Source organism: Motacilla alba, chromosome 1 (genome assembly GCF_015832195.1).
Source record: "Motacilla alba alba isolate MOTALB_02 chromosome 1, Motacilla_alba_V1.0_pri, whole genome shotgun sequence".
Lineage (NCBI taxonomy): Eukaryota > Metazoa > Chordata > Aves > Passeriformes > Motacillidae > Motacilla > Motacilla alba.
Genome location: NC_052016.1, coordinates 114,063,583 through 114,091,574, shown reverse-complemented (window position 1 = coordinate 114,091,574; position 27,992 = coordinate 114,063,583). Strand labels below are relative to the sequence as shown.

The following is a 27,992-nucleotide window of genomic DNA, read 5'->3' as shown; positions in this document are numbered from 1 at the left end:
ACTGCGTTCTAGTGGAATGGATCTCATTATAGCCAAACACCCAAATCTTTAAATGTTGTTCTACTTGTTACAGATACATCTTTAGCTTCGTTCCTCTTTTTTTCCTGGCAATAGCTATAATAGAGCAGATTCCTTTTATTGCAGAATGATTCATTCACAAGCCACGTTAAAGTGTAATCTTTTTCTGGTCTCCTCTCCATCTTCTCCATCCTGTAAGCTGGATGGACTCCAGTGCAGTCCATCAAGGCATCCCAGTCATAACGAGCAAGCTGCTGATGATTTGATCCTCTTGATCTGCTTCCAAAGTCCTTTCCTACAGACAAATAAATGGGGAGCAGGGTGAGAGGGAGGATGAGAGTTATCCCAGCTCCCACCACCATCATCACCTTTTTCCATCACCTTAGCTTACCATCACCATCACTCTTGGTCGACACAAGGAGACTCAAATTAAGTACTCTCTGTTCTGTTTGGTTTGTTTAGCGTGCCTCAACAGTGTGCTGCACACCTCGCTTGCATAACCTCCTTGCATAAACCAGGCTTCCTGAGTTGTAAAGGAGCATTCACAATGCCACCAACACAACTGAATGAGTGATTGTCACCAAAAAAAACACAACAAAAAAATTCTATGATGATTTTTCGTGCGCCTCACGCAGCAGCTGATAAGCTGTCACTGGTGGCTTTCCCCCAGCATCACTGATGGAGCTGAGACATTCCTTTAGACAGCACTGAGAGCTGCTGAGGAAGTTCTTGAGGTGGCCCTAAGTGGACATAAAAGTATATGCTTAGGAAAACTTGAAATGCATAAAGCACTCAGGAAAAATCAAATTCCTAGTGTCTAGTCTGTTAAAGCTCTGATTTCACTGGCAGGCACCTACCAGCCATCAACATTGCTAAATAGTGGCTCTTGATGCTCATATTTTCCTAAAACTGTGCATGCTTTGGAGGAAAAACAGAAAACAGTTAACAGTCAAAAGAAAAGTTGTTTCAAAAGAGAAAACTCCTCTGCATTACATTGCTTTCATTGTTTTGTAATTTCATGTTTAAATATAGGGAGTATGTAAATGACCATTTTCACTCTTATTCTCTTCCTGCTTAGTGACAAGAAAAAAATTCAAATTGTGTTTGGGAGGAATATCTTAACAAAGCCAATTTTATTATGCAAATGATTTGTAGGTGTTGCATATCTTCATTTTCTGAAATTGTTAGCAAGTTTTTCCAAAGCTTTCTCTCTTTCTAGGTATGTGTATATAACACATTTTATTTGGAGAACCAATCAATCACAAAAAACTTAGTTGTTTTAAGTAAAACTTGTCTTGACTATACATTTTGGAAGTTATCAGTGCATTTTTTGTTTAAATTTAAGGTTTAGAGTCTAAAGTTTTTCAAAAGAAGAGCAAATAATTTCCTCAACAACTAATTAATGGAATCATGCTTTTTCTGAGGACTTCATGGTGAGTTAGTTCAGAGGAGCAAATAGCTTCATAGGATAAGAAATATATCTTCCTTTTCCCTTACATTCTCACGTTAATCATCCACTTGTGCTCTTGTGGTTCTCTGGTTTCTTTCATTAAAAAAGGCTGGGAGTGGGCCAAAACAAATCATCCCAAATAGTTGTGAAGTTCAAGTCTTCAGCCAGGGATTGTCACTGATAAAAAGTGCTTCCAGTTTGCTCTTAACATGGAAGAGCAAAAGTCTAAGTTGCTGTTTTGCTCAGGCTCATTTTTTCTGATCGCTCACTATTAGCATTCTTACACTTAGTATAAAATAGATAACAAGCCTCATTTGACTGGAAGCATGTAAGCAGCAACCTTAACTCTTGCTGATGTGTTTGAGCTCAGCAAAGGGAGATGAAAGTCCTGGCTTTGGTGTGGGAAAGGTTTCTTCAGATACTAAAGAGTGAGCACCCATAATCAGCACTGGTAAATGATTGGTTGAATGTGTGAGTCTTTGTACCATCCTGGAATTCAGCTACTCCACTTGGTAACATTTCCCATAAAGTCGAGAAAAAAAGAAAAAAAGAAAAAAGGGAAAAAGGAAAAGAAAAAAAAAGGCTGGATAGATTTAAAGATCCTCTTATGTACATCAACTAGCACGCCCTGAGTGTCAAATTTGCAGGCTGTATATTATAAAGCCAGAAAATATTTTAATTCTCAGTCTCAAACCCTGAAGTCCCATCAAGAATTTGTTACTCTTCACCGGTTTCAGTTTGTCAGTTTATTTTTTAGCAATTTTTATGCAAGTTATTTCAGTTGCTGACTTGAACAATTTGTTCCATACCTCAACACCCATTTTGTGTGAGAAAATCATAAAAGTTAGGAACCTGAAAATTGGATTTTTCTTTTGAGCAGCTGCCGTCCGCAAATGTGGAAAGATTGTTAAAAGTGAATAGCATCACTTTCTAACAAACTCTAGGTAGGTTGCATGACTGTATCTCATTACTCATTATCATGCATTACTGTGCTATCACCAAGCATCATTATGTTGGCCTTTATAGATGTATGCAAGGAAAAGAAAAGCTCTTTTGAGATTTTAGAGACGTGTTTGTACAACTGTGCACGTCAGTGGCCCTTCACTGTTGACCTACTCATGTGAAGTTGCATTTATAATTAAACAACACTTCTTTATTGAAATGTGTTTTATAATGTTCTGGAGAATACATTTTTGTACCTTTACAGAGCACTAGAAAGGTGTTGGTAGAGACAAACTGTATGCAAAAATAAATTTGTTTATTAAAAACCCCACGACTTTTAGTTTAACTGACTCCCTAAGCCATTGTGCTTGTACTTTTGGTGACCTAATGGGGATGGGATAGATTTCTGTTTCATTTATTTTGAAAGTAGTTTAATTATAACTTTCATTTCTATATTACCCATTTTTATATAGCACATTTGTTTCCGTGTGCTGACATTCCAAATCCAAGGCATCTGGTCTGTTGCATCTGCTGTGTCTCCACCAGGGTGCCAGTATTAATGAGTTTTTATTCCTATGGCTGTTGTAACAGTAATTTCTAATGGTTTCCACTTAGTTTTCTGTAGAGGATCATTTCACAATCTTAAATACTTGGCTGATTTTGTAAAAGTTTTTAAAACTATCCCCAGCTATTAATTGCTTCTTATTTTAGTTTTGGGGGGTATTGTTCATTTGTTTTAGATCATTCAGCTAATACTTTAAAAGCTATTCAATTTTAATTTTTCCCAAAATTCATACTCCTTGATCTTTTAGTTTGTATTCATCAAAGCACTGCTCTTCCTAGCATAATTACCTGTATTTTTATTAAGCCACAAAATCAGCTTGTATGATCAGTTTATCCAGTCACAGAATATTTTTCTGAATATGATAACACTTGAAGTGGAGCTCAAGTGTTGTTGTTTATTTTCATGCTACAGAATCACAGGAAGAGTTAGAAATTATGTGTTTTGGTAGCTACTTTTCTCCAAGTTTCCATCGGGGTTTGGTACGTACACTGTAGGTGTCATGTGGGATGTATATTTACAAAATCTTTAAGATTGTACAAACTGGTAAAATTAAACCAATAAATATTTTAACAATTTTTAAGTGTAATTGGTAAAATTCTACTGAATAAAATAAGACATTGATTGGGTAAAGTTCTCAGACACTGTATTAAATCAAGGAAAAGATATATTTATTTGAAAATTGCTGATTTTTCTAAGAGTAAGAAAAGAAATCTGTTTTATAATTATGTATTATTTTCTTATGAAAGGTCTATGAATCTTCTGTTTATAGTGTTTATAGTGTTTAAGAACTGTTTATAGTGTTAAGAGTGTTTAAGAGTATCCTTCTTGAACTTTCAAAAATACAATCCTATGCATCCAGAAGAAAATAATTTTATTGACATGACACGGTAGAGGGAAGATTGTCCACACAATCTGTACAGGGATGAGATTTTTATATCCCCAAGGGAACAGCAGAACTAGCAAGACTCACTTTAAACAGGCATTTCCAGTTTTCCTGAATGTCCAGTTCAGGAGTTGCAGATGGGTCTTGGGGGTAAATCCTTCTGTGAGCCCTTGGACGCAGATCAGCTCATTTTGGTACTGAGCAAATCCTTTCTGACTGTCCTTACCCAGAGCTTCATTTCTTACCATATGGAACATATAACAGCAGCTTTCTTTAGTAGTGGTAAAACCCACAGCATTTAATGTCTAGTTGGAAACTCAGGCTGGATCAGATAAATCACTCTGTTTGCATATCTGGTATAAAACTATATTTAGGAAACTTTAGGGAAGGGAGTCACGGTTGGCATAAGACCTTGGAATGACTTAATTTGCTTTTCCTCTTCTAAACATTTTCTAGGTAGGGAAGGAGAGAGAAAGGGAAGCCACAGAACTATCTGAGCCTGCTGTGTGTGTTTTAGTGCTCTTCTGCACCGTCCATTTTGGCAATATGTGTAATACAGATGCTGTTCGACTGCACTGGGACTGCTTTTCCTATTGTGAAATTCATGCCCCTCATTAACTTGTCTTCTTATAAAATGGAGTTTGGAAGGCACATAGATATCTAGAGATAGTGATGGCATCAGTAGATTTTATTTCTTTTACTAAGGAGAGACTTCTAATTAGAAATTTCTTCTTTGCCTAATTTTGCAAGCTGCTGTTTTAACTGCATGTCTCTGCAATTCAATCAGTATACAAGTGAAAAAATACCATCCAAGCTTTTGGGTATCACTTTAGAAAGCCAGTTATATTAGATTTTCAAAGATCTGATACAGAAGTTAAAAGCAAGAATTTCACAGGGTGTAGCTAGATGTGTATCTTGAAAATTACCCTTTTATTCCTGAAGAGTTTGTAACTGAACAAAATGAAACTCTGTGGAGCTTTTAGTTTGCTTTTTATAGTACATGCCATAGCTACTGAAAGCTATATTCTTATGCCCTTTTGTTAATCTTACAAAACAGAAAATGGTATTAGGTCTTTATTTGTAACCTTCAACTTGGTGGAAATTATGCAACTGTAGTCTGAAGTGGGAGCGTCAAATTTAAGATCCGACTCACGGGTCTTTTCTGTCCAGAACTGTCAGTGAATAACAGCTTTTTAAAGTCAACTCTGATTATTTAGAATGAAAACATGTTAAGGAGAGGAGGCTTTTAAGGCAGTAAAATACTCCAGACACTTTATCAACAGGTGAGAATGTTAACAGATTATCTAACTAGTGACTCTGTAATTGGCCTCAACAACAGTAATCCTTCTCTGGCCTTTGTTGCCAACTTGATATCTGTTAAAGTGTACCTACTGACTGTCTGATGGCACCCTGCTCTGTTCTGATGACTAAAAGTTGTACATAGAACAAAAGTAATTTATAGTTCACAGTTATGTAATAAGTATTGCTACTTCTTACTCCTAAGATTGGGAAATCTAATGAGTATCTTTTCTGGAAACTCCACTATAGGTAGCTGAAGTGTCTGAATTTGGTCAGTCTTCTAAATACATATTTGGATGATTCTCATCTGAGAAACTATTGTACTCATTCCTTGTTTGTGCTTCCCTAATCCTTTGAAATAAGTTAAATATGTGCATAAATCTTATATGCCTTACTTTCCTTGAGTTTTCATTTTCATTTTATCAAAAGCTATTGTGTTTTAGTTTTTATTGCCTTCTAAATACCATGAAGCTCATCTTTTTCCCTATGAGAAACTCTAAATCCACTTATTTTCTAGTCAGATTGTCTGACTATTGTTTGGGTAGCATATAAATTATTGTGAGTGTTAATTATTTTTCAGCCAGGTAAGGACTGAGAACAGAAAAAGTGACATTAACAGTCTTACAATGGCTTTTACCAGTAGACAATAATTAAAGTCATGAAATATTAAAAAATAAACATAATTTATTAGACTTCATGAGCTAATAGGAAAAGCCTGCCCAATCTGGCAAGAATGCAAGCCCTTACATATATTTTTTTTTAATTAAACAGAAAAATATAAGATGATATAGAAAAATAGTGCCCTTCTATATAGCTTTATACAGGAGAATAACTTATCCTGCATAATTTGATGTGTTAAAAATATAGAACGATTGCTACTTTGTATTTAGTTTTACAGGTTCTTTAAAAATTATTAGTGCAAATTATGCTTGATATTTTTAAATTAATAAAAAACATATTTAGAAGATCTAGACTGAATTCTTTGTATTATTTGAAACAGCAAGCAATCTTTTTGCTTTAAGTCAAGTTTGCACAAAAAAAGTCCCTATATGTGGTCTTCTCAAAAGCTCTTTATGCTTTTTTCTTTATTTTATTTTTTGAATTTGTGTTCAACTAGGCAATACTACAAGATTTGGAGCAAAGACGTCCCCAGCTGGATGAACTAATAACTGCAGCACAAAATCTAAAGAACAAGACAAGCAATCAAGAGGCCCGGACAATAATTACTGACCGCAGTAAGTAGTGATTCTGCTACCTTGTGGCATTTCAGCAAACATGGAACATGTTGTCCTGTCTGATAAGCATAGCCTTCTGCAGATGCCTTTGCCAGGAGAAGGAGGATTCCAACAGGTGACAGTTCTCACATGACTTTTCCAAGCTGCCTAGAGAAGAAACGTCAGTGAAAGTCAGTGATCCCGTATTTCAGATTTTTCACGGCAACTTCACATTGCTTGTCTTCATAATGGAAGGACATTGTACAGAATGTAGAACGTGAGCGCTGAAAATAAAGAACTACATTTATTCTTACACAAGGAGAAAAAAGAAAGAATTCACAGAGTATAGCCACAGGCTTGTAAGAAGCTTTCCATTCCATCCCCCGTAGTACAGCTGCAGGCTCTTCTTTCATCTGCCCTCAGCTGACGCACAAGTCTGATGATGCTCTGCATTACTCTGTATTATTCCTTCAGTTCTGTTTTCCCTTTCTAAATTTAACCAACTAGCTGTGCCTAAGGTGGAAAAATTAGTAGATTAAGTTTTAGAAGAAGCCTATAGAAGACATAGTGTTGTCACCCTTGAAAGCTTGCATGCCCTATATCCCTCACTATAGGATGAAACACACTCTCAAGGTCATTTTATAGAAGCAGACCTTGTGATGGACTGCTGAATATCTTCAGCTATTATCTCAAGTTCTCAGGGATAGAAACTGAGAAAAATTGGATTTTTTATGGTCTTCAAGGTCTGCTATGGAGCTTAGAGAAGACCCAGGCCAAGTGCTTTGCATGTGGACAGGGACAATTCATTTTAGGTAGATGCAAACTGTTCTGTACATCCTGGCCTGGGGACCAGGGCTTGCTCCCTGAAACTGATGACTTTGAGGGTGCAAATGTAGGACAAATTTTTCTATCCCCATAGTTACAAACCTAATATATCTATATAATTATTCTCTTTCTTTTTATTCCATCAGGTACATACATTCCATACTATGATCAAATCAAAATGCATGTTTGGACCACATTGTTGGGAGTCACACATATAAATGCTATTTAGAGTATATCCTCTGTGCAATAACATTCTTAAACTGCTATTGGAATATGCTACATAGAAAAGGAGAAGCTTTATGATTAAAAATTTGAGAAGAAAGGGACAGTGCTTATATATTACATAAGAACCCGCTCCTGTTGGACATAGAAATTCATTTTAGAATCACCTACTGTTTTGAATTCTCATGAATTGTGTACATATCCTCTAACTTCACAGTGCTTATTCAAAACCAACACATGCAGTGCTCCCATCAGTATTTTGTAGTATGTTTTTATTTTAATTGTGAGGCAAGTCTTCTGAAGTTAGGAATTGTAGACTTCAAAAAAATGGAAGCCTAATTCCTATATATCCTCATGTGAATTATGTGCATGACTGAATTTTGCTCTGTTGGAAAACTGCACTTCACTTTAAGTGAAGGTGCCGATGAAGAGAGATCAAATGCTACTTTCTCATACAGCAAAGGAAAGCAGCTATCAGACTGTCAGTCATGAAGGAATATATCATAGCTCAACCATATTACAGATTGTGTCTGTGGCTGGTAGTGTGGTAATGATGATTTCTTAGTTTTTATCTATAAGAATTCCAAAATTATCCTTTATTTTTGAACTTTAAGTATCAAAAATTAGTTTTACTGTGATTTAGGAATTAGTTTCCTGTGCTGAAATTGTCAATATCCTCGTCTACAAAAGTGCAACTTAAGATGCAGTAGATACAGGTCATGTCCCTTTACATACTTTCAAGCACACCTTGGAGTATGATCAGAGCCATTTTTAGTCCATTTTTCTGAGCCAGCAGCCTAGACTCAGGAAGGTTTTTCATGTTTAGTTTAGTTAGTTTACATCTGGCAATTCTAGTAATACTAAACACTACTTAGTGGGTATTTATTGCTTTTGGCTATTAAGGAGATCATGATATTTCTGGGGAACACAAAGATGCTAGGACTTTACAATGTGACACACAAGGTATTTCTGAATATTTGCCACATATACATATTCTCATCTAAAGTACTTCTAAAGAACAGTAATTTTATATTTTTAATTGCTTGATTTTTTTTTCTCCTTGTGTGTCATATGAAGAAGATGGAGATTGCTCTGTTCGGTTTGATTTAGGCCTGCTGAGTGCCTGAATAGACAGGATCAACTTGTCCTGGCTGCAGCTACCTCTGTAGTTCACCTTTCCCACCCCTTCACGGTGCTATCCTGTCCTGATATAGGGAGCCTCCTAATTCTCAGCCCAGCTGGGTGGCTCTGGTTCTGTGCTCTCACCTGCTGCAGGTGTTTTGCCTCGTCCTCCAGCACATGCTGAGTTCAGCCTGCTGCACCCAGTGTGTTGCCCCCGAGTCCATTCCTGGGAATCTTGTTCACAGCCAGAACCCTCTATTGGAGAATCTATTCCACTTGCTAAGGTTTGTGTGTTCCTTGGAGCCAGAGGGAGTGTCCACTCCCTTGTACCTTGCACCAGGATCCTGCTGCAAGTCCTCCCTTTCTACCTCATCCACAGACTTTTTCTTATTTCCCGAGTTCTTCTCCCTCCTCATAAATACAGATAGGTTACCATGGTTATGTTTGAGCAGTTATGAGTGCAGGTTGAATCTATTCTGTTTCATGACCTGTGTATTGACACATTGTGCTCCCCTGCAGTGGCTGTGTACCACCCTCAGCATTCTGTAATGCCACACTGCCAGGGGCCAAAAGTATCAGATCCCATCAGGAGGGAAAGGGAGACATGGGCTGCAATGCCCTGGTCTTCACGTAGGAGCAGATTGATCTGACTTTATCCAGTGCACTCCCTGGGCTGAAGCACAGCATCTCCCACTTTGGGAAACAAGTAGGTGAGATGAGCTAATTTGTATGAATGGGATGTTCAATCACCTGGCCAATATCACTGAAGAGACATATGATAAATGCTAAATGAGACTCAGGCACTCTGCTAGACTAGAGTTAGCTGCATTCTTCATCACAGGATGGGTCGGTGTGTCATCAACTGAAAATAATCCCTGAAGGCTCTGGCTTCTGTGCTAACATTGCTAAGTCTTAAGTCACCCTTCTTGAAGAAATATGTATGCTATGTTTATTAAAGTTCAACTTTGAAATATATTTAGAAACCTCATTTCCGTTTTAAAGTATTTATAAAAAAAAACAAGGTAAAGATTTTATACAAAATTTTTTAAAAAAGTAAGATGTTTGTTAAAAAATGTCTTTGATGAATTGCAAAAGAAGCCTATAACCATGAGATTATTTTCAACAGCGTTGTCACAGTATTGCATAGATTCAGTCTACCTTATGAAGTAAAAACAGTAGTTAAAGATAAGCTCATACAATTGAATTATTTTCTATGAACTTTTTTCTCCACCCTTCATTATCTGCATGAATCTGCTGGATGTATTCTACATGCCAAGACCTTGGCTCTATGAAGTAAAGCTTGTGTTATGTTTACATAATGTTATATTTAAATCTCTGTGAGTTCTATTTAAATCATAGTTTGTTTACAACTTACACACTCAAGAATATGTAAGAATAATAATTACATTCAGTATTGAGGAAGAGTTGTGGGAAAAAGCAACACACCTCTCTGCTCTTTTGCAGAAGCATTCTGTTCTAAAAGAACCATATGCTGTACAATAACATATTTTCTCTCTATAATGCATCACAGCTCCAAAACACTTTGCTTTACTGCTGCTGAAAATGTTGCTTCTTTAAAACGAATGGGTTTATAAGTAATTTTGAATTCTAAAAAGTAATTAAACTTTGAAAATTCCTTATTTTCCATCAGTCCTTATGCATGAATAAATAAAGTCGGTAAGAAGTCAATATAGAAATACTGAGAGATAATAAATTTACAATCTTACTATCAGAAATATCAAAGTAATTAAAAAGACTGTGTTAGATCCTGCTAGATCCTGGAAATATGAGAAATTTTAAATAGCAGGCCTTCCTGCTGCTGTGTTCACACACGTGCAAGAGGTAACAGTGCATAAACCTTCTATGGTTTTATTTTGCTAGTAATTTACATCCCAGTTTTGCAATGTGTTTTCTGGCTGTGTACGTGATCAAGGAGGTATGAAATTCATATTTATAAAACAGTATGAAGAAATAATCTCTTAGTAGCAAAGTAATCTCCCTTTCAAGATTATAAACCAAAGTAAAACATACTTCTTTAGCAATTTTGTGAAATTTATTGTACTATCAAAATATCACTTGAGAGGTTAATTAATCCTTATTACATTAAATTTGTAAATAATAGCAATAAGTACAAGCATTACAGTGAAGACTACTTTGATAAAGAATTATACTTTGGGACAAAATGGTTCCTTTTGAATTTTTTTGACAGTTTTAGAAAACAAGTTCACAAGTATATGAATTATTTATAGATGATGTCTTTAGAAGAGGTATTTTGTTTTTGTGGTTTGTTGTTTGTTTGTGTTTGTTTTTTTTTGTTGTTTGGTTTTGATATTTTTGAAGAAAACCTATATGCTGTAATTGGTTGTTAGCAGAGCTGCATTTGAGCTAAACTGGAAAGAGTCTGGATGTCTCTGTGCCACTACATAAAAATGCCTTTATTTAGTAGTTTGCTGTATTTGACAGTTTTACAGCAAAATCATCAACTTGTCATCACTTTCACAACAAGATATATAGAAATTCCACAGTGAATTACAACTGCACTGTTGTTCTTGACATCTTAATAAAATAGCCATTTCCACTGTACTTCCATCCATGTGGTTTTCTCGTAGAGCTGTTGAATACAAATGATGAGTTTACCACTTAAGAAACAAATTCATACAATCTGGGATTTGCCATCCAGTGGTAAACCCCCTAGCTGCCAAGACCAAAAAGGAAAAGTGTAAGAGAAAACTGTATTTGTATACAATTTTCCAGTTATCTTGTTGATATATTTGAGCTGAATTACTGAATAAACCCCAGTTGTGTATTCTCTGAATTCCACATAATTGAAGAATATTTCAAGAATTTGAATTTCCTATGTCATATACATGCAGTTTATTAATCATCCTGATGTACCAGTTTAGAGCTGACAACTTATTTTTCCCAAGATAACTTTATGGCATAGAAACAAAACAAGGGAGAAACAGTAGTTGTTTGTTTTTTTTTTTAATGTCAATAACAAGATAAAACTAGAGTTCTGAAAGGGATAGAATGGTACTGAGAAGAGTATAGAATTTGAAACCTGCTCCTTGGTGCATGTTTGCTGCTGTAGGATCTTTAAGAAAGTCATGGGACATCTTAAGAAGGAGTAGGAAGTTATTTTGGAAGACTGGGGAGAGCTGCCCTTTAAGAATGGGTGATAACATGCCCCAGTTTGAATGATTGGGGAACTCAAGCCATATTTAACTTCTCAGGCTGTGTATACTAGAATGTGGTTCAGTGGACAAAGAGCAGGAGGATATCAGCTGCCTGCTTCAGGTGTTGTAGTCCTCCTAAAAAGGCTTTGAGACTAAGGGTGATTCATCTTCACTTCTGGTTATATTCTTCAGCAGGAATGGCACAAATTTTTTGGTAGCCCCAGAGGTCAGAAGTGTATTAAGTGATATCATTGCTGGTGGCTTGCTTGGATTTCACATTTAAATCCTGTAAATTAAAATTTCATGTTGCCGCAATTCACGTGGAACTGGCTAGTTCTAGGCCAGATATTTCTAAATAGGTAAGAACACAGATGAGGGCAGAATAGATAGGTTTTATGCTGCTAGAAATCAGTCTATGTTGGAAGACTGGCACGCTGGATTGCTGCAATGTATAGAGGCACTTAATTATGTCCAAATTATGTCTTAGTAACAGTTTGTCTTCTGTCCTGCAAAAGCAAAATGATTGATCAACTCTCTCTTGAGGAAATTATGATCACAAAATGAGTTCTCACCCAACTGTGAACTAGTGAACGGTAAAGACAAAGTCCAGTGAGGAGTGTAAGGCTGTGCTACAGGAGGAGACCTTTCAGTAAAATTAATAATAAATACTTTTCTTAAAAGCCTTTAAATAATTTCAGCTAGGCCCAGAAGAGTGAAAACAAACAAACAAAAGCCACAAACAAACCACACAGAAAAAGGACAGTATGATCTGGTAGGGAGATATTTCACATTAACAGGCTGAACTTTGTTGCATGATGTAGCCACGGGTACATGAAGTTAACTTGTTGAAGGACTTGGGATATGCCCTCATGTGACAGAAAAACACGCTTTCCTCTTTAGCCTCAGGAATGATTTGGTACAGCACTGGAGGGGAGCTGCCATTTGAGTCTGCTTTGTGCCCTGTTTAAACCCTGTGTCAAGACAATTTAGGTGTATTTAATATTCTGCAATTCACTCTGCTGTTCTTCAAACATTTGGAGACTGAGTTGATAGAATTGATTTTAAACATATAAATTTTCAGCCCTCCACCCCCAACCTTTAACCTACCCAGTCACCAATTAGATGAAACTGTGGCCCAGAACCACGAGGAGACATGAAATGACAAAGTCTTGATGGTTGGCAAATCCTTTCCCCAGTACTGCAGTGTGGTGGGAATAGACTATAAGAAATGTGTAAAAAGCAGCTTTGCCCCCAAAGAGTTGCAGCCAGGCCAATTATCCCAGGTCAGAAACAGGCTGGACTCACAGCTGTAACCAATAAGGAAGAACAGCCCTATAAGACAGGGAGAGCTGGGACCTAGAGTCAGTTGCTGTCTGGGCTTTGAAGAAGAAGGAGCAGTGTTGAGAAGAACTACCCATGAGGAATCACTGAGAGGGTATGGGACTCTTGCAATAAGATAACAACGCTTTTACAGTGAGAACACAACACTGCAGTCTGTTCCCTGCTATGGAAAGTGCTGTTCACTGTTGTCAGGGTCATCTTTTCCTTCTTGTATGCTCCAGGGGAGTTGTATTCTAACAGACTGCCTTTGTTCCCTCGCGTCTTTGTGAAAAATTCTCCATTCATATATCCATTAAATGGAGCTTTCTCTTTTTTTAGTTTAGCAAGAGTAGCGCCTCAGTAGCTTCAGAAAGAAACAAATTTACTTGGAAAAGTGTTATAAGCAAAATGTAAAGGGCAGATAAGAAACTGCCACACAGGATGAGATGGCAGATCTGACTCACGTAGGTCTCTGAAATTGTTAGTACCACGTACTAAAACATGTTGAAGGATTCAATAGTATGCAAATCTGAAATAAATTGAGATTGCTTCTCAGGATACAAAATCTTTCACATCTTAATTAGAGAAGTTTAATTTTTTTTTTAGACATTTAATTGACCAAAACTGACAAAAGTATGTGGTTCTTCAGGAAAGCAATCACTGAGTTATTTTAGAGATTTCAACATATTTAACAGTATCTAATGTGAGGCTTCCTATTTACAGCTTTACAGAAAAAAATCTGGTTTTGATTACATTTCAAAATTGAGTTCATTCTCATTTTTGCCAATGTTAATTAACGTTTATATAAAATACTTTAAAAACTGAAAATAATAAACGCTAAAGAGGTTTTAGTGCATTTTGTCAGGAGAAGTAGAAGAATGTTCCATTGACTTGTGTAGTGGCCAGATAATCAGAAAGGAATGTTTTTTCTCATTGATACTGGAAAGACTCAGTCAATTTGCAATGTTGAAAGGAGTGATGTAAATAATTGCCATCAGCAGAGAAGATGCTGTGCTCTGGTACCTCCCCATACATGGTGACTTCTGTGAGTGAAGTCACAGGTGGAAAGGGATGGAAGGGCTTTATCCCCAGGAGCAAAGTCTGGGAACAAGTAGCAGGTTTCATGTGGCTAGAAGGGGACCTGCCACCCAAGTGCAAATATAAACTTGTGGACTAGGGAATAATTTAGTTGTGTATGTAATTTTAACCAGTAAAAAAACCAGCCAAGGTAAGGATAAAAAAATATTCCAGGATAACCTGAGAATCCATTATTCACACAATAAAAAGTCAAGACCTTATTGGTAAGGTGGACTACCACAACAAAGTAGGAATTGTCCATTTTTTTCCTGCAATGTATGATTGTATCCAAGCGACACTTGCCATTCTTAATTTTTCTTCATAGAGGAAGTTCCCTGCCAAACACTAAGCACTTACTCCTAAGCCTCAGAACAGTTGTATGATAGTATATGGATTTTTTAGTTTGTTTGTTTTTGCCTTTAGATATCAATGAAAATATAGTAAGAGCAAACTTCTTGAATCACTAGAAGTTAGGATGACTTCAGTTTAATTTCCAGATCTGCTACAGACTCTCTTTGTAATTCCAGAAAATTCTTTTAATTTCATGTGTTCAGATTTTTGTCAAATTAAGGTGGACTAATATCTCTTATCCCAGCCTTTCTCTGCCATACCTCTTCAGAAGACTAGATTTTTCCAACTGTTTTGTTTGAATCTAACAAACCTAAGTGTTTGCTGTTTCTGTCCCTGTTTTAAGGCAGTTCTGTGTTAGAAATAGTAGCTTGCACAGAACATTTTAAATTTAACTATAAGCAGACATGTAAACAGTAAAAATATCCATTTTATTTTTATCTTATTCATGATGATACAAACAGATGAGCTATGCTTGTGTAACAACGCATTAGTCAAAATGAAAATAAATGGAAATAAAAAGGAATTGCTCAGAAATAAAGTTTTGAGAATGTGATTAAATTATTTATTCACTGGCAGATAAATGGGCAATATTTAATGTCCTCAGTTATTTTAAATACTGTGTCAGAACAGTATATATTCATTTATACAAGACCATAATTTTCTGTTGTAATTAGAGGGCAAACAGGAAACAGAGGTCCTGCTCAGCAGAGATTACAAGCTAAATTTAGATGCCACATAATCAGCCATATCAGGAAAATGCAGGTTTTGGTGTACACTGTGTCCCATCTCTTTTCCTAAAATGGATGCAATACACAAGGAACATATATTGGAACATGCAGTTTTTAGATAACTTAGTTAAGCATCCTGGAGTATGTTTGGCCTAAGGATTTTACTTTGGCTACCCTTTATATAAATTTATCATAATTTTAGTTTTGCTTGAGTCAAGAATAAACCAAAAACAAAACCAGTGTTTTACACAGCCCCAAAGCTCCTTTTCAAGTCCAACCTGAGTAAACACTGGCTTAGTCTGTATGAGAGAGGGCCTAAGACTTTGGTGAGTGGTTCCACCAGCTGGTGATTTGATTCTGTTATGTATACAAACCATCACTATGGTTACTTATGAAATGCTGCAGATAGTTCAAAGAATTTAATTTCATGACTGGTCTCAGGACAAAATGGTGACTCTGAGGCTTTTCAGCCTGAGTTTTATGGAAACCAATGTTTCAGCCTTTATCATACCAAAAAGGGGATGAAGGAGAAAAAACAGTTCTGGAGACTAGCTGCTTCTATTTCATCTCTCTTATCAGCAAGTCTATTCCATGACGGGTGAGAGAATGACTCGACAGAGGACAATCCCTGGTTGAGTAACAGCAAAGGAGGGTGGATAATGAGTACTCTGAGATATGGTGAGAAAGTGGTGGCATTTGGGCTTGGTGAAACTCAGAGCTTGAAAGGGAATATTTAGGAAAAAGATCTATTTTGTTATATTTTAATTGGACGGGAAGTTGTGTACAGTTGAGCGAACGCCTATGCTATGGAAATTTTTGCTGGAAGTGTCAGACTGTGTTTATGTCTGCTTCATCATCTTAAGTTTAGAAATGAGTGCTGTATTTCAGAGCAAGGGATGTAATTTTGCCGAATATTCATTGCAGTCTCTCTGAATTCCTGTACTTTTGACACTTGGCTTTCTTCACAGCAGCATAATATTACGATGGCAAAAGTAATGGTTTCATCTGTTTGTTGGATAATTTTCTTTGCTCCATTTTATGTGTTTTCCTGAAAATGCAGAATAGAACAGAACAGATCATTTCAGTTGGAAAGGACCTACAGTGGTCTTCTAGTCCTTCTGCTTGACCACTTCATAGCTGATCGAATGTTAAAGCACTTTTTAAGGGTATTTTCCAAATGCTCACAGACAAGGGGCATTCACCACCTCTTCAGAAGGCCTCTCTTACTATCTGCCCTCCCTCTCAGTAAAGAAATGCTTTCTAATGTCCAATCCAAACCTGTGTAGAGTGTTAGGTTCAAAATTTGCTGAGTTTAAGCCACATCAGAACAGTGACTTTGAAATTTTTGTCTAAAGTGGATTAAGTTCAGCCCACAGAGTGTCTCACCAGTGTTTTGATCTCTGTTGGAGTACCATAGAGAACATGAACAAAGTGCTGATGTCTGTTTAAAAGAAAACTAAACACCCCACAGCAAACACAACACCTCAGACAAAAGAAACTAAACAGTAAAAGGCAAGTTATCATGTCTGTCCTTTTCTCAAGACTGGTGTAATTGATTTTTTTTTTTATTAGCTAAAATATTGCACTAAGTTGACAGATATGATACATTGTTGATTGGGTTGGCTTTTCTTTTTTTTAATTCAGAATAGGAAAACAAAAAATGTTACCTGGTTTTGGTTTGTTTTTTTTTTTCTGGCACACTCCTATGCTTGCAGAATTGTGCTCCTTTAGTTCAAGTACCAGCATTTTTATGATGGGATCCTCATTTTCTAATCAACAATTAATTTTAAAAAATAGGAGCATTGTAATTGACATAGAATGCTCAAAATGTTTGAATGTTATGGAATTTTCAGAAGAAATATCTCTTTCTTCTGCTGTGTATGTTACTTCCTTAGTTGACTCTGTTGGATATTTACTTTGAAGCACATTAGCCATTTTAAGTGTGAAGTTTATCTACGTCTCTGCTTTATACTTCAACAAAGTTGAAATTAAGAATGTCAAGTCTTCGGAAGCTGAGACTGTCTGTGCATAAAAAAAAAAAAAAGTATGGATTAACCAGTATCAGACTGACAGCACCTTGTGGAGTACTTAAAAAATTGGTGCAAGTGTGGGAGGGAAGAGAGAATGGGACAGTTCCAAGAACTGTGGAAATGTCAACCTGAAGAAAAAGCAGGGGCTCCAAGCAATCTTTGGAAATTGTTCAAAATTGGTGCAATTTATCTAAAAGACTGTGATTGTAAATCCAAAGGGAAAAAAAAAGGTAGATTTATAAAATTTTGTCTTTTGATATCTCATGTTTTTCTTCTCTCAAGAAGATTATTGTAAGAGACTTATTTAACCCAAAACACCAGGACAATTCATAATCTATTGTGTCAACTTGACTTTCTTTTGAGTCTATAAGCTTCTGTCTGGGCTGGAATTTATAGTCAGCTGTCCCTGAAAATATGGGTGAAGTTGTATATCTGGTATTTCTGCACTATTAAGGGCTGCATCCAGTAAAAGACAGACATGGACTTGTTAAAGCAGATGCAGAGGAGGCCATGAGGGCTGGAGCACCTCTCCAGGAATGTCTGAGAGCTGGGATTGGTCATCCTGGAGAAGAGAAGGCTCCTGGGACACCTCACTGCCACCTCTTGGTTCTGGGGATGGACTTTCTGTAAGGGCAGTAGTGATAGAGCATTGAGAAGGGCTTTAAACTGAAGGAGGACAGTTTAGATTGGGTATTAGGAAGAAATTCTTTATTGTGAGGGTGGTGGTGGGGCACTGGAAAAGGTTGCCCAGAGAAATTACAGATGCCCCATTCCTGGGAGTGTTCAAGGCCCAACTGGGTGGGGCTTTGAGCAACCTGGAAGGTTCCCTCCCCATACCAGGGGGGTGGAACTAGGTGATCTTTAAAGGTCTCCTCCAACTCAAACCATTCTGAGTCTGTGATTAAGAAACTGGTCATTTGTAAATAAAATAAATGTATACAGTTTTCGGTTTCTCTTGTGAAATGAAAAATTGTTAACTCACTTCAGATGTACTGTCAACTCAGTACAAAATACCTGAAATTTCTGCTTGAAGCTGAATATAGAAATATTTTCAAAGGAATGGTATTATTTCTTTCCTTTTAAATAAGTTCTTGCTCATTTTCGAAGTTCTTTGCTTTGAAAGGAAATATAAAAGTCAAAGCTGGTGTGTTTTTGATTTGGCACACTGGTTTTTTTCCTCCTGATGTATGCATGGCTTTTTTTGGATACTAAGCTAAGCTCGGTGCCATTACCAGCTCCCAACTTTCTGTCACTGTTGTGTAGTAGTGGAGCTCTGGAGTTGTCTCCCAGCTGACCCTGGTGAGAGTTGTGTGCTGTGGAGGTGGAGTGGTTTGGTAGTGTCAGAAGAGGCACAGGAGAAGATCCACAATAGCCTGTGCTTGTTTGGTGTTTTTTTTGTCGTAGAAAATAGAAATATAAGCAGTCTGCAAAACTTTGCTTCACTAACTTGGGGCCTGATAGCTGAATTATTAAGTCAATTTTAATTTGCTAGCTATTTTCATTCTCTCAACATCTCCCAAAGCCTTGCTCCTACGCTTAGAGCTGGATCTATTAAACCAATGTCACAGCAAATCAGTGTACAGAATGACAAATGCAGATATATTTGGAAAGCAAGTCTCAGCCCAAACTCAGTGGGAGGTAGTAGGCTGATGACATTAGGGATGTGCAGTGTAAATATGAATGTATGATAGCAACACAAAGTTATGTGGTACTAAGAATTCACAATTTCACTGCCTATACACCTCATTAGGTAGGTAATGAATTTCACACATTTCAGGACTTAAACTACCCAACCCACCATTATGTTTTTGCATCAGTAAGTCTAGGAAAGCGCTAGGATATGAAAGCTGATGTACTTAATAATGCTAATAGCATTCTTGATTATGTTCTGAGAAAGCAAAATACAATATCACTAATTTAATATCCCATTTTTAAATACAGGCACAGACATTTCTTCTGAAATAAATATTTTGCAGACAGGTTGATTATTACAAAAGCAATCATCCATGAACACAAATTAGATACATAACTATAAATTATTTACCTTTTAATGTCTTGAGTAACCAAAATCCTAGGGGAAAAAACCAAGAAAACATACATTTGGGCAAAGATAAATACTAAAGTATCTAGTTGCCTCTAATTATACCTTGCAATGAAAAAACACAGAAATTAATGGGTTTTTTTCCCTACTCAGTTCTTTGAAAACTTTTCTATAAATTTTAAGCAGAAACAATTGGATTACCTACCTATTCACTCATCTAGTTAATCAGATTAGTGTTAATCCTTTGGCTTTAGTTTGGATATTTCCCATCAGTCTAAATATCATTTATAAATCTAATGTAAGTTTTCATATTTATATTATGAATGTTTAAGAAAGCTAAATCCAATAATGCAGTAGATATTTTCTACATGCAACAAAGGAAAGAGAATAAATCAAACGCTTTGAAAGATGATTAACTCATTTCAGCAAGGAAACCCTCTGTTTTTTTCAGTTTGTACAATGTTACAGTGAAGGTTTATTTTTAAATGATCCAAAGGTGAGAGTTTCTGTAGAAAAAGATCATTTAGTGAACCTCTAAGGGCATGTCCATATGCATCCTGCCTCTGGGGTCATGAAAGAATCACTGCTGACTTTGCCAGAGTAGCGGGATTTTCGTTTTGTCAATCCATTTCTCCATGAAAGCTCTGTTCTTAAGGATCTGGTGGCAACAGAAAGGTATCAAAAGACCATTCTCTAATCTATCCATCTCCCTTGTCAATAGTTTATGTATATGCAAATACATTTGTTTGGTTTTGTAGCTTTCTAGCAAAAAGACACTTAGATTTGTTACCTATTTAATACTAAATCCTAAAGAATCCTACATCTCTTTAGGGTAAGTGTTTATTTCTCACATCAGAATTTTACAGATTGTACGGCATTTTAAAATGTAAAGCAAATGGTCTTCCACATCGTGCATATCATGATCTGTTCCTTTTCTCGTTTTGCGAAAAAATTACCATGAAAACTTCATTTGAGAGGTGATAAATGTTACATACAGGAATACTGCTGTAAAAAGTTGAGAGACTGGTGAATGCTTTCTGAGGGACCTGTTTTCCAAATAATGAACTCTTGCACGCCCTTCTCAGTGCTCAGTCATGGAAGTTACTTTTTGCTTGGTGTAAGACACTAACTTGTTTAGATGTGCTGCCGTCTTAGGCTGGTCTCTTAGCCCCACTCTCTACAGCAAGGTATAAAACATGCTTAACAGTGTTGAAGAATTATTCACTTGGTGCTTAGCAGAAACCACTTGACAGTTTTGAGTTCAGTCTGTTTGATCTGACACTTCCAAAGGAACCCAGTGACCTTCATTAGTTTGAACATGTGGAAGTGTTTTTTAGATAAAAGAAAATAAGCTCTGCCCTAGTGGAACAAAATAAAATTAAATCAGACTTGCAATAGTTGGAAATAATTACCCCCCCAAAAGTATCAAACTACAAAATAAGATTATAACTCTGTGTGCTTAAAAAAACCCAAACACTTCTAAATCTCTTGAAATCTCTTATTGCCTGTCCTACTTAAGCTCTGGGAGGGCAGGGAAAGTAACATTCTTCTGCTCTGGATTTTTATGCCTTGGTGTCAGGTGCATTTTCATTGCTCTTCATGACCCCCAAAAGACAGCTAAAGGCTCTGAGGGCTTCTTCTTCCTGGTTTCCTTTGCAATACCTATTACTTGTTGATAGCACCTGTATTATTGCACAATAGTATAGATTACACATTGTTCCTTTTTTCCAGGTATTATTTATTCACTTGCTTAAATGCAGCTTAGTTTGTGTAAATACTTTTTGTTTTGCCTAATTTTCTGTAAGAATAGGCTTTTAAAAAAATCTGTCATTATGTGTTATGATACTTTATGATAAGGACTAATATTTGTATAAATACCTTAATATATTAATGGTGCATAAAAGCTACATCTGGCATCTTACTGGCAAAAATGGCAGACTTCACTTTGGGGTCGATATTCTGTGTTGCCACCCTGCTATTTGAGGTTTATTGGCTAAATCCTCTCATCACTTTATTGACCACTGATGCATAAAATATCCTGGATGACACATTATTAGCATTTTTCCATATGCACATTAAACTTTGGCCATAAGTTTCTAAAGTCATTGTTTAAGAAGTATGACTTTTATAAAGCGTTGGAAAAGGTCGAGAGGAATGCTTCTCTCCAAGGAAAGCTGAAGGACAGCTGAAGCATAAATCAGCACCTGAGCAGGCTGGCTCCAGCTGTTCTCTGCTGGGTGCTGTGTCCTGTCCAGATCCATAATGATGCAGGCAGCAGCTTAGGGAACAACTGTCCCTGTAACTCCCTAAGTAACTTCAGCAATTAAAAAAGAAATGTTTTAAACGTATCCTCACTTGACTCTGCATCTACCATCCCAATGTTCTCCCGAAGCCGGCCTTGCACAGATTCAGATTGTTCTTAAGAACAGAGACAGAATCCTTTTGTCAGGGGATGTTGTATGGTTGGCTGTATCAAAGTGATTCCTCTTTGAAAAATAAGACTCAAGTCAGACATCTCCTGTTCTGGAAGGCAGGAGAACAGAAAATGGAGCACTCACAGCAAGAAACAATTGGCAAAGGGAGAATTTTAAATAAATCCTTTCCTGGTTTAAAATAAAGAAATAAAATCTTCACTTATTTTCTTAGGACAATAAAATAATACAAAGCAACTAAACCACAAGATAAGGCAAAGTTTAAGTGATATTTTAGCTGCGATTCTACTTATGTTGTTTACAGAAAACTGAGCCAAAATTGAAAAAAATCAGAAAGTCTTACATTTAGTGCATGGTTGCATTCCTTCAGAATGTCATTATAACCCTATAAAAAACATCTCTTTTTTCCCTCACTATTTGTTTATCCCTATTATGTGGGAGATTGTACTGATTAGTGGAAGACAGAGAAAACTATAAAAAAGGTGCAGTAACCTAGAATATTTCTGTTTAGATGGATATTTTCCAGTTTCTTCATCATGCCTCTCATAAAACCTGCTCACTTAAAACTCTGTGGACTGGAAAAAATGGGAGTGTTGTACAGCTGCAAAAATGTAACCAAAATAAATTTAATATAGATAAATGCATAGATAAGTAAAAAGCAAATGAAGCAAAATGAAATACATAACAACTATCCAGAACATTCAAAATAAAGTATTATATTGGGCTGCAATTCAAACAAAAATTAATCCAACCTGAAAATCAGTGCATCAGCAGCTTTGATAGCATGGATTAATACAGGCTATAACTGTTCTGCTGTTCTCCAGTTACATTCTGCAGCAGATCAGATTGTATTAGTCCCTTTAGTCTTCAAATATATGAAAATACACTGAAAAAACTGCTTTTAAAGGAAGATGTCAATATATTGACAATAATGCTTTTGAGAAGAAGTCTCCTACAGTGCAAAATTAGTGTAGTTTGTGTAATTTTTTGGACAAGGACAGTAGAGGGTTTCTACCTCACATATTCTGTTGCTATTCACAAACTTAATAACTTTTTTGGGGCATCTGCTAGATTCAATGGACTTAACAAACTGGCACGGAATTAATAATTTTTTTCATCTTTGCATAGAATAAATATGGAATATATGTGTTCTAGTAATGTGAACATCATTTCTTCTGTGACTGATAGCTTCTTCTCAGACTCTTTCTCTGTTGTTTCCATTGTGGTTATATTATAAACAGAAGAGACTAAATTCTCTTAATGAAGCTTTATTTGTCAAGGAGATAAATTGATAAAATGGCATGAACATTTACCAAAGAAAAATAAATTAATTTTTGTTTGTTTCCCTCTAATGAGTAACATATGAAAAAACCCATCAAAATTTTTGTTAACAAATAAAACTGAATTTTAAGGATGCAGTCTCCTTCACTAAGTGCATTCTTTCCTGGGTATATGAAGTTAATGACAACCAGATAGAGGAATACCTGTCTTGTGTCTGATTACTTTGGATGCTGCTTTCTGCTTTGTTCTTGCTTATAGTACCTTCAGTTCAGCAGAATTTCTTTTGAGCATTTTAGTATGTAATCACTATTGATCAGCAAGGAAATAGGAGAGATATAAAAAATAAAAAAAAATTGAATAGCAGCCTTGAAATTAGATACTGTCAGAATCTCACCATGCCCTAAGTTACTTGTTTGAGAGAGTTCAGTGTTGAGCTGGGAGTGGCTGGGGCCATGCTGGCACACTTTCCAGTAAGCAAGCACAAAAGTTGTGTGGGTGAAGCACAATGAAGACTTCTGCTGGAACACTGTGGTTGGGAAATGAATGGGGATTGGTTTTCACTTCAGGAAATAACCTGTTGTATATATTTTGTCTTTCTGACACTCAGTTTAGACTTTGCAAATATTTTTGTGGTTTTACAGTCACACAAAACTAGTTACTAGTAATGGATGTGGCCACATGCATTAATAAAATATTTCTTTTCATTAGGGCTGTAAATAAAATCCTGTCTTGATTTTTCCAGATTGCTCCTTTGCAGTCAGTAAAAATCTTCTTGAGGTAATTGTTAATACTGATTCTTACAATAAAAATATTATGCTGTTGTCAAATTTAGGGCAAGGAAGGAAAGGAAGAAAATTGGATAGAACAAGGACGTGCCACAATAAGAAATAAGACACTGGGCTTTGAAATGTAGAAGGGGCAGGACTTGGCTGTAATGAACAATGTAAACTGAGGTGCTTCAGGAACTACTCAACTACGTGGAAAAAATAATTTTGTCATTGTTACTAATTATTTAAAATTTTTGTGCTTCAGGTATATCAATAGTACACATGGAGCCATGTTTGTTGTGTCTATCTAGGTGTTTCCAATTTGTAGTTGTCACAATATGTAGAGCAATGACATGTAAAACATAAAGATTACAGTCTCATTTCAATAATATGCTAACATAATGGAGAGTGCAGTAACAACAGTTACATTACGTTTTCTTGCAAAACTTACTATTTTTACTCATATGAGATGTTCTTACTTAACTTTCAGGTTATTTTTCATCTTTGCAATACCTTTTGGTCCACTTTTGGGTTTTTTTAATTTTTTGAATACTATATTTATGGAGGTCCTTACATTCAAGGTAGGAAAAAATGATAACATTTTTTCCTTAGCTCTCCAAAACTTGTGCACTTCCATTTTTCTGGAACAGTTACTTCACATGCCATTGGTTCTTCTATTTTTTCTGTGTTTGGAACCTAACTTCTTATTTCTAGGCCTGCCTTCCTCATTCCGGGTAAGGGCGATAAAACTTTGAAAGAAATTGATTTTCCCTATGCTGAACCCATTAACCCTAGGCAGCCACTCACTCCCTCCCCCAGCACCAGGATCACGGAGAGAATCAGAAGGTTTCTGGAAAGCTGGAAAACTTTGAGGTAAAGACAGTTTAATAGGGAAAGCAAAACAAGGAAATTAATTTAGTGTTTCCCATGGCTGGGCAGGTGTTCAGCCACCCCAGGAGGGCCCCGTGGCAGGTAATGGTGACTTGGGAAGACAAACTCCATCCCTTCAAACATCCTCCCCTCGCTCCTTCTTCCCCCCACTTTACACACTGAGCCAGGATGTCACACGGCCTGGGGTATCCCTGTGCTCAGCTGGGGGCTCCTGTCCCAGCTGTGTCTCCTCCCAGCCTCCCATCACACCAGCCTCCTCACCTGTGTGGCTGTGGGAAAAGCCTTGGCTCTGTGTAAGCCCTGCCAGCAATAACAAAAACATCTCTGTGTGATCAACCCTGTGCTCAGCACAAATCCAAACAGCCCCATATTAGCCCCTGGGAAGAAAATTAACTACCCCAGCTAAAGCCAGCCCAGGCCTGTACATACTCATGGGGGCCTTAAGGATTTTTTAAAGTCTTGAGAGAAGAAATAGCCCTTGTAAAGGCTGTGGCCAGAGTGTCAGCCTGAAAGAACTTTGGACTGAGATTCCTCACCACTGTCTTATCAAACACTCTTAAATATATCGATAAACCTATTCCCAATAGTACCCAGTCAGAAAAAGCCTTTTATATGTCCCACTACCCTCACAGAAACCATCTATGATGTTCACAATTTAAAATTTGTCTACTACTACTAAAATTTGTCTACTGTCTACTACTGTCTAATATGGTTTAACAACAATTCTCTGACCCTCACCTGCAGTCAGTAACTCATTAGCTGCAGGTGAAGGGGTTCATGGGTCCTTGGGGTCAGTTCTAACACAATGAGCACTCAAATTACATTTTCTTACTTTTTTGTTTGGCATAAATCTAAGTGGCATGCATCTTTCATTCTAAAGAATGAACATGAACAAAATACATCCTTAAGAGACAGGGGTTTACGCTGTGGTTTTCATTTTGGAAGTGAACCTCATATTTAAAGTTTTAGAGTCTTGGGGTTTTTGTTATTCAAAAGTCAATCAAGTGGGAGCATCATTTAGAAATTGCAAATGTAAAGTAATGAAGGTATTTTTATGCTACATTAAATTAAATTATACTGCAATAGCTATAAAGGCCTCTCTTAATAAATTATTTATTAATATTTTATCCTAAATAGTACTTCACTTTTTGGTATACTTAACCTTAGAAAAGCCAGATTAATTATGTAGATATCATGGTGTGTTTAACCACAAGTGAAGTACTTTTAATTTGGTTTGGTCTTTCACTAGTGCAAGGAAACAACATTTATTTTTTGTTTTTTTCTAAATTTTTTTAGATTAACTACTAACTTCCTGAACTCTTCAATTCCAGTCCATAACAAAGAAGAAAATTACATATAGATATACATGTAATTTTATTGAGGGAGCTAAGCTAAGTACTTTCACAGGGAAATGGGAAATGTTTTTCATAGATTTGGAACTTGTGCATTCATAGTCACTTGTGTAAATGGGCTCCTGGGATATCCTGAATGCAGGTTTCATTACACACCTTCATTGTCCTCTTGGGTGGGAGAATTGGATATCGTGGAATCCCAGGACTGTGGTATCTGATGAGAAACTCGGTCTTGGTGCAAAAAGCACAGTCCCTGCAGGAGGATTGCTAAATATCCTACTTGCATACTAACCTCATGAGACATTATGGAAGCAATACATCTCTAAATATTTTGATTTTAGGTGATAAGAAACATCAGCTTTTCTTATTAAAAGCAGCTCTTATGAAAAATTGATATAACTGTAAATACATCTTTCCTTTGAAGCAGAGGCTTTTCATTCATTTCTTAATCATCTCACCCCCACCAAAAAGCCCCCCAAACTACCCACACCAACAAGGAAACTTATAATAAAACAAAAATGGGTGGGATTTTTGTAGTTTGTGTTTTCTTTTTCATGGGCAGCTGACACAAACAAGCTGCTGTATTTCTGTCTGCAATGTACCAAAATCTCCAGTTTTGCAGGAATCAGAAGGTACAAATGTCTTGGAGTCAAAGGGGGAAAGGAATGATTTGCAAGAAATACGTGGCAGCTGTTGCCTGTGACACTGTGCAAGGTGTTTAGACAGTTTTTGTCCCGGAGCCTCCAGCACAACCCTTGAGCCATATGCTGCAGCCATAGCAGGGAGACTTTGCTCAAGCAGTTCACTTCTGTTATTCACCCTTTGTGAAGCCTACAGCCTCTTTGTTGTTCCAAGTGTACTCTAAAGCTTGGTGAGATCAGGAATCCTCACCAGAGGAGGGCACAGAAATGAGTTGTTTTGTGACATGAGTGTACAGTCTCCTAAAATGAGGGGTTAGATTTGCTTCAGATTAAATTTAAGGATTTGCTCCTTAGGCTATCCTTGCCGTGCTCTGATGGTGCTTTATGTGTTCCAGTTCTGTTTCTTCAGTTCCTTTTGCTTTTCCTTTGACTTAAACATGCTGCTATGTGTGCTCAGTTCTTCTCCCTAGGCTTCAGCAGGGAATGCTGATGTTTTCTTCTCTTTCTCTCTCTAAACCTCAGCTGAGTCTATGGAAAGATCTTTATTCTTTCTTCTGGAAGAAGGAAAAGCATTGATAGGTAGAAGTCTCTTTTCCCTGCTGGAGCATTTCTCATCCAGGTCTTTGGGCTGCACCATTATGGAACCAGCCTTGCAGTGAGAGATGCAGTGTTGGAACTACCAGTCAATGAATATTTCAGCTGCTATCTGATTACTCTAGGAATCTCAGTTCCCTTCCCTAGAAGGACTGTGAATTTTCAATATAGTGAAGAAGTGCTCAAGAAAATACTGAGAACATATTTTTGTGCTGACTAACCTCTGGAAATTATGTGTGTGTGTATATATATATTATATACATATGTTAATGCAATGCTTATTCCTTCATGCACTGCACAGATTTTATTGTTTGTGGGGTTTGGGATTTTTACTTATATTGTGCCAAGCTTCAGCTGCTTGGACAGCTCTGTCTGTTGGTGTTTTTATGCTTCTATGGATGAGCCTGGTGCTGGATGTTAGCCAATGCTTATCAGTGATTTTAGTGATTCTTAAGTTTCCAGAAATCACTTTTCTTTCAAAGAGTGGTATAGCTCATTGTTATTTTATATTTACCATGAGCATATGAGCAAGTTGTTTAGCCTTTGCAGTTTGCTAATATTTGCCTTTATGAAATAAGTACAGCCATTAATTATACCTTGCAATAAATATTTAACTAATATTACTCTATTCCCTAAAGGACTTGTTCTTCAGAAAATCCTTGGTTTGTTAAGAATGAAGGATTATTGCAGACACTTTCTCAAATGTGGTCCTATTTCATAAGGGTTTTTGAGGCATGAACCTGACATTCCTTGCTGTGAAACATGCTGTGT

At 36.7% G+C, this 27,992-nt stretch overlaps 1 protein-coding gene across 11 annotated transcripts in view; it reads left to right on the top strand.

The window, feature by feature from the left end:
* Window positions 1–27,992, top strand: part of DMD (dystrophin) — a 1,161,005-nt gene that overhangs the window by 862,335 nt on the left and 270,678 nt on the right. For all 11 annotated transcript variants that reach the window (XM_038157590.1, XM_038157575.1, XM_038157541.1 and 8 more), the window contains one exon: window positions 6,275–6,392. In XM_038157590.1, coding sequence (XP_038013518.1) covers window positions 6,275–6,392 — 118 coding nt within the window. The remainder of the gene's footprint in view (window positions 1–6,274; window positions 6,393–27,992) is intronic.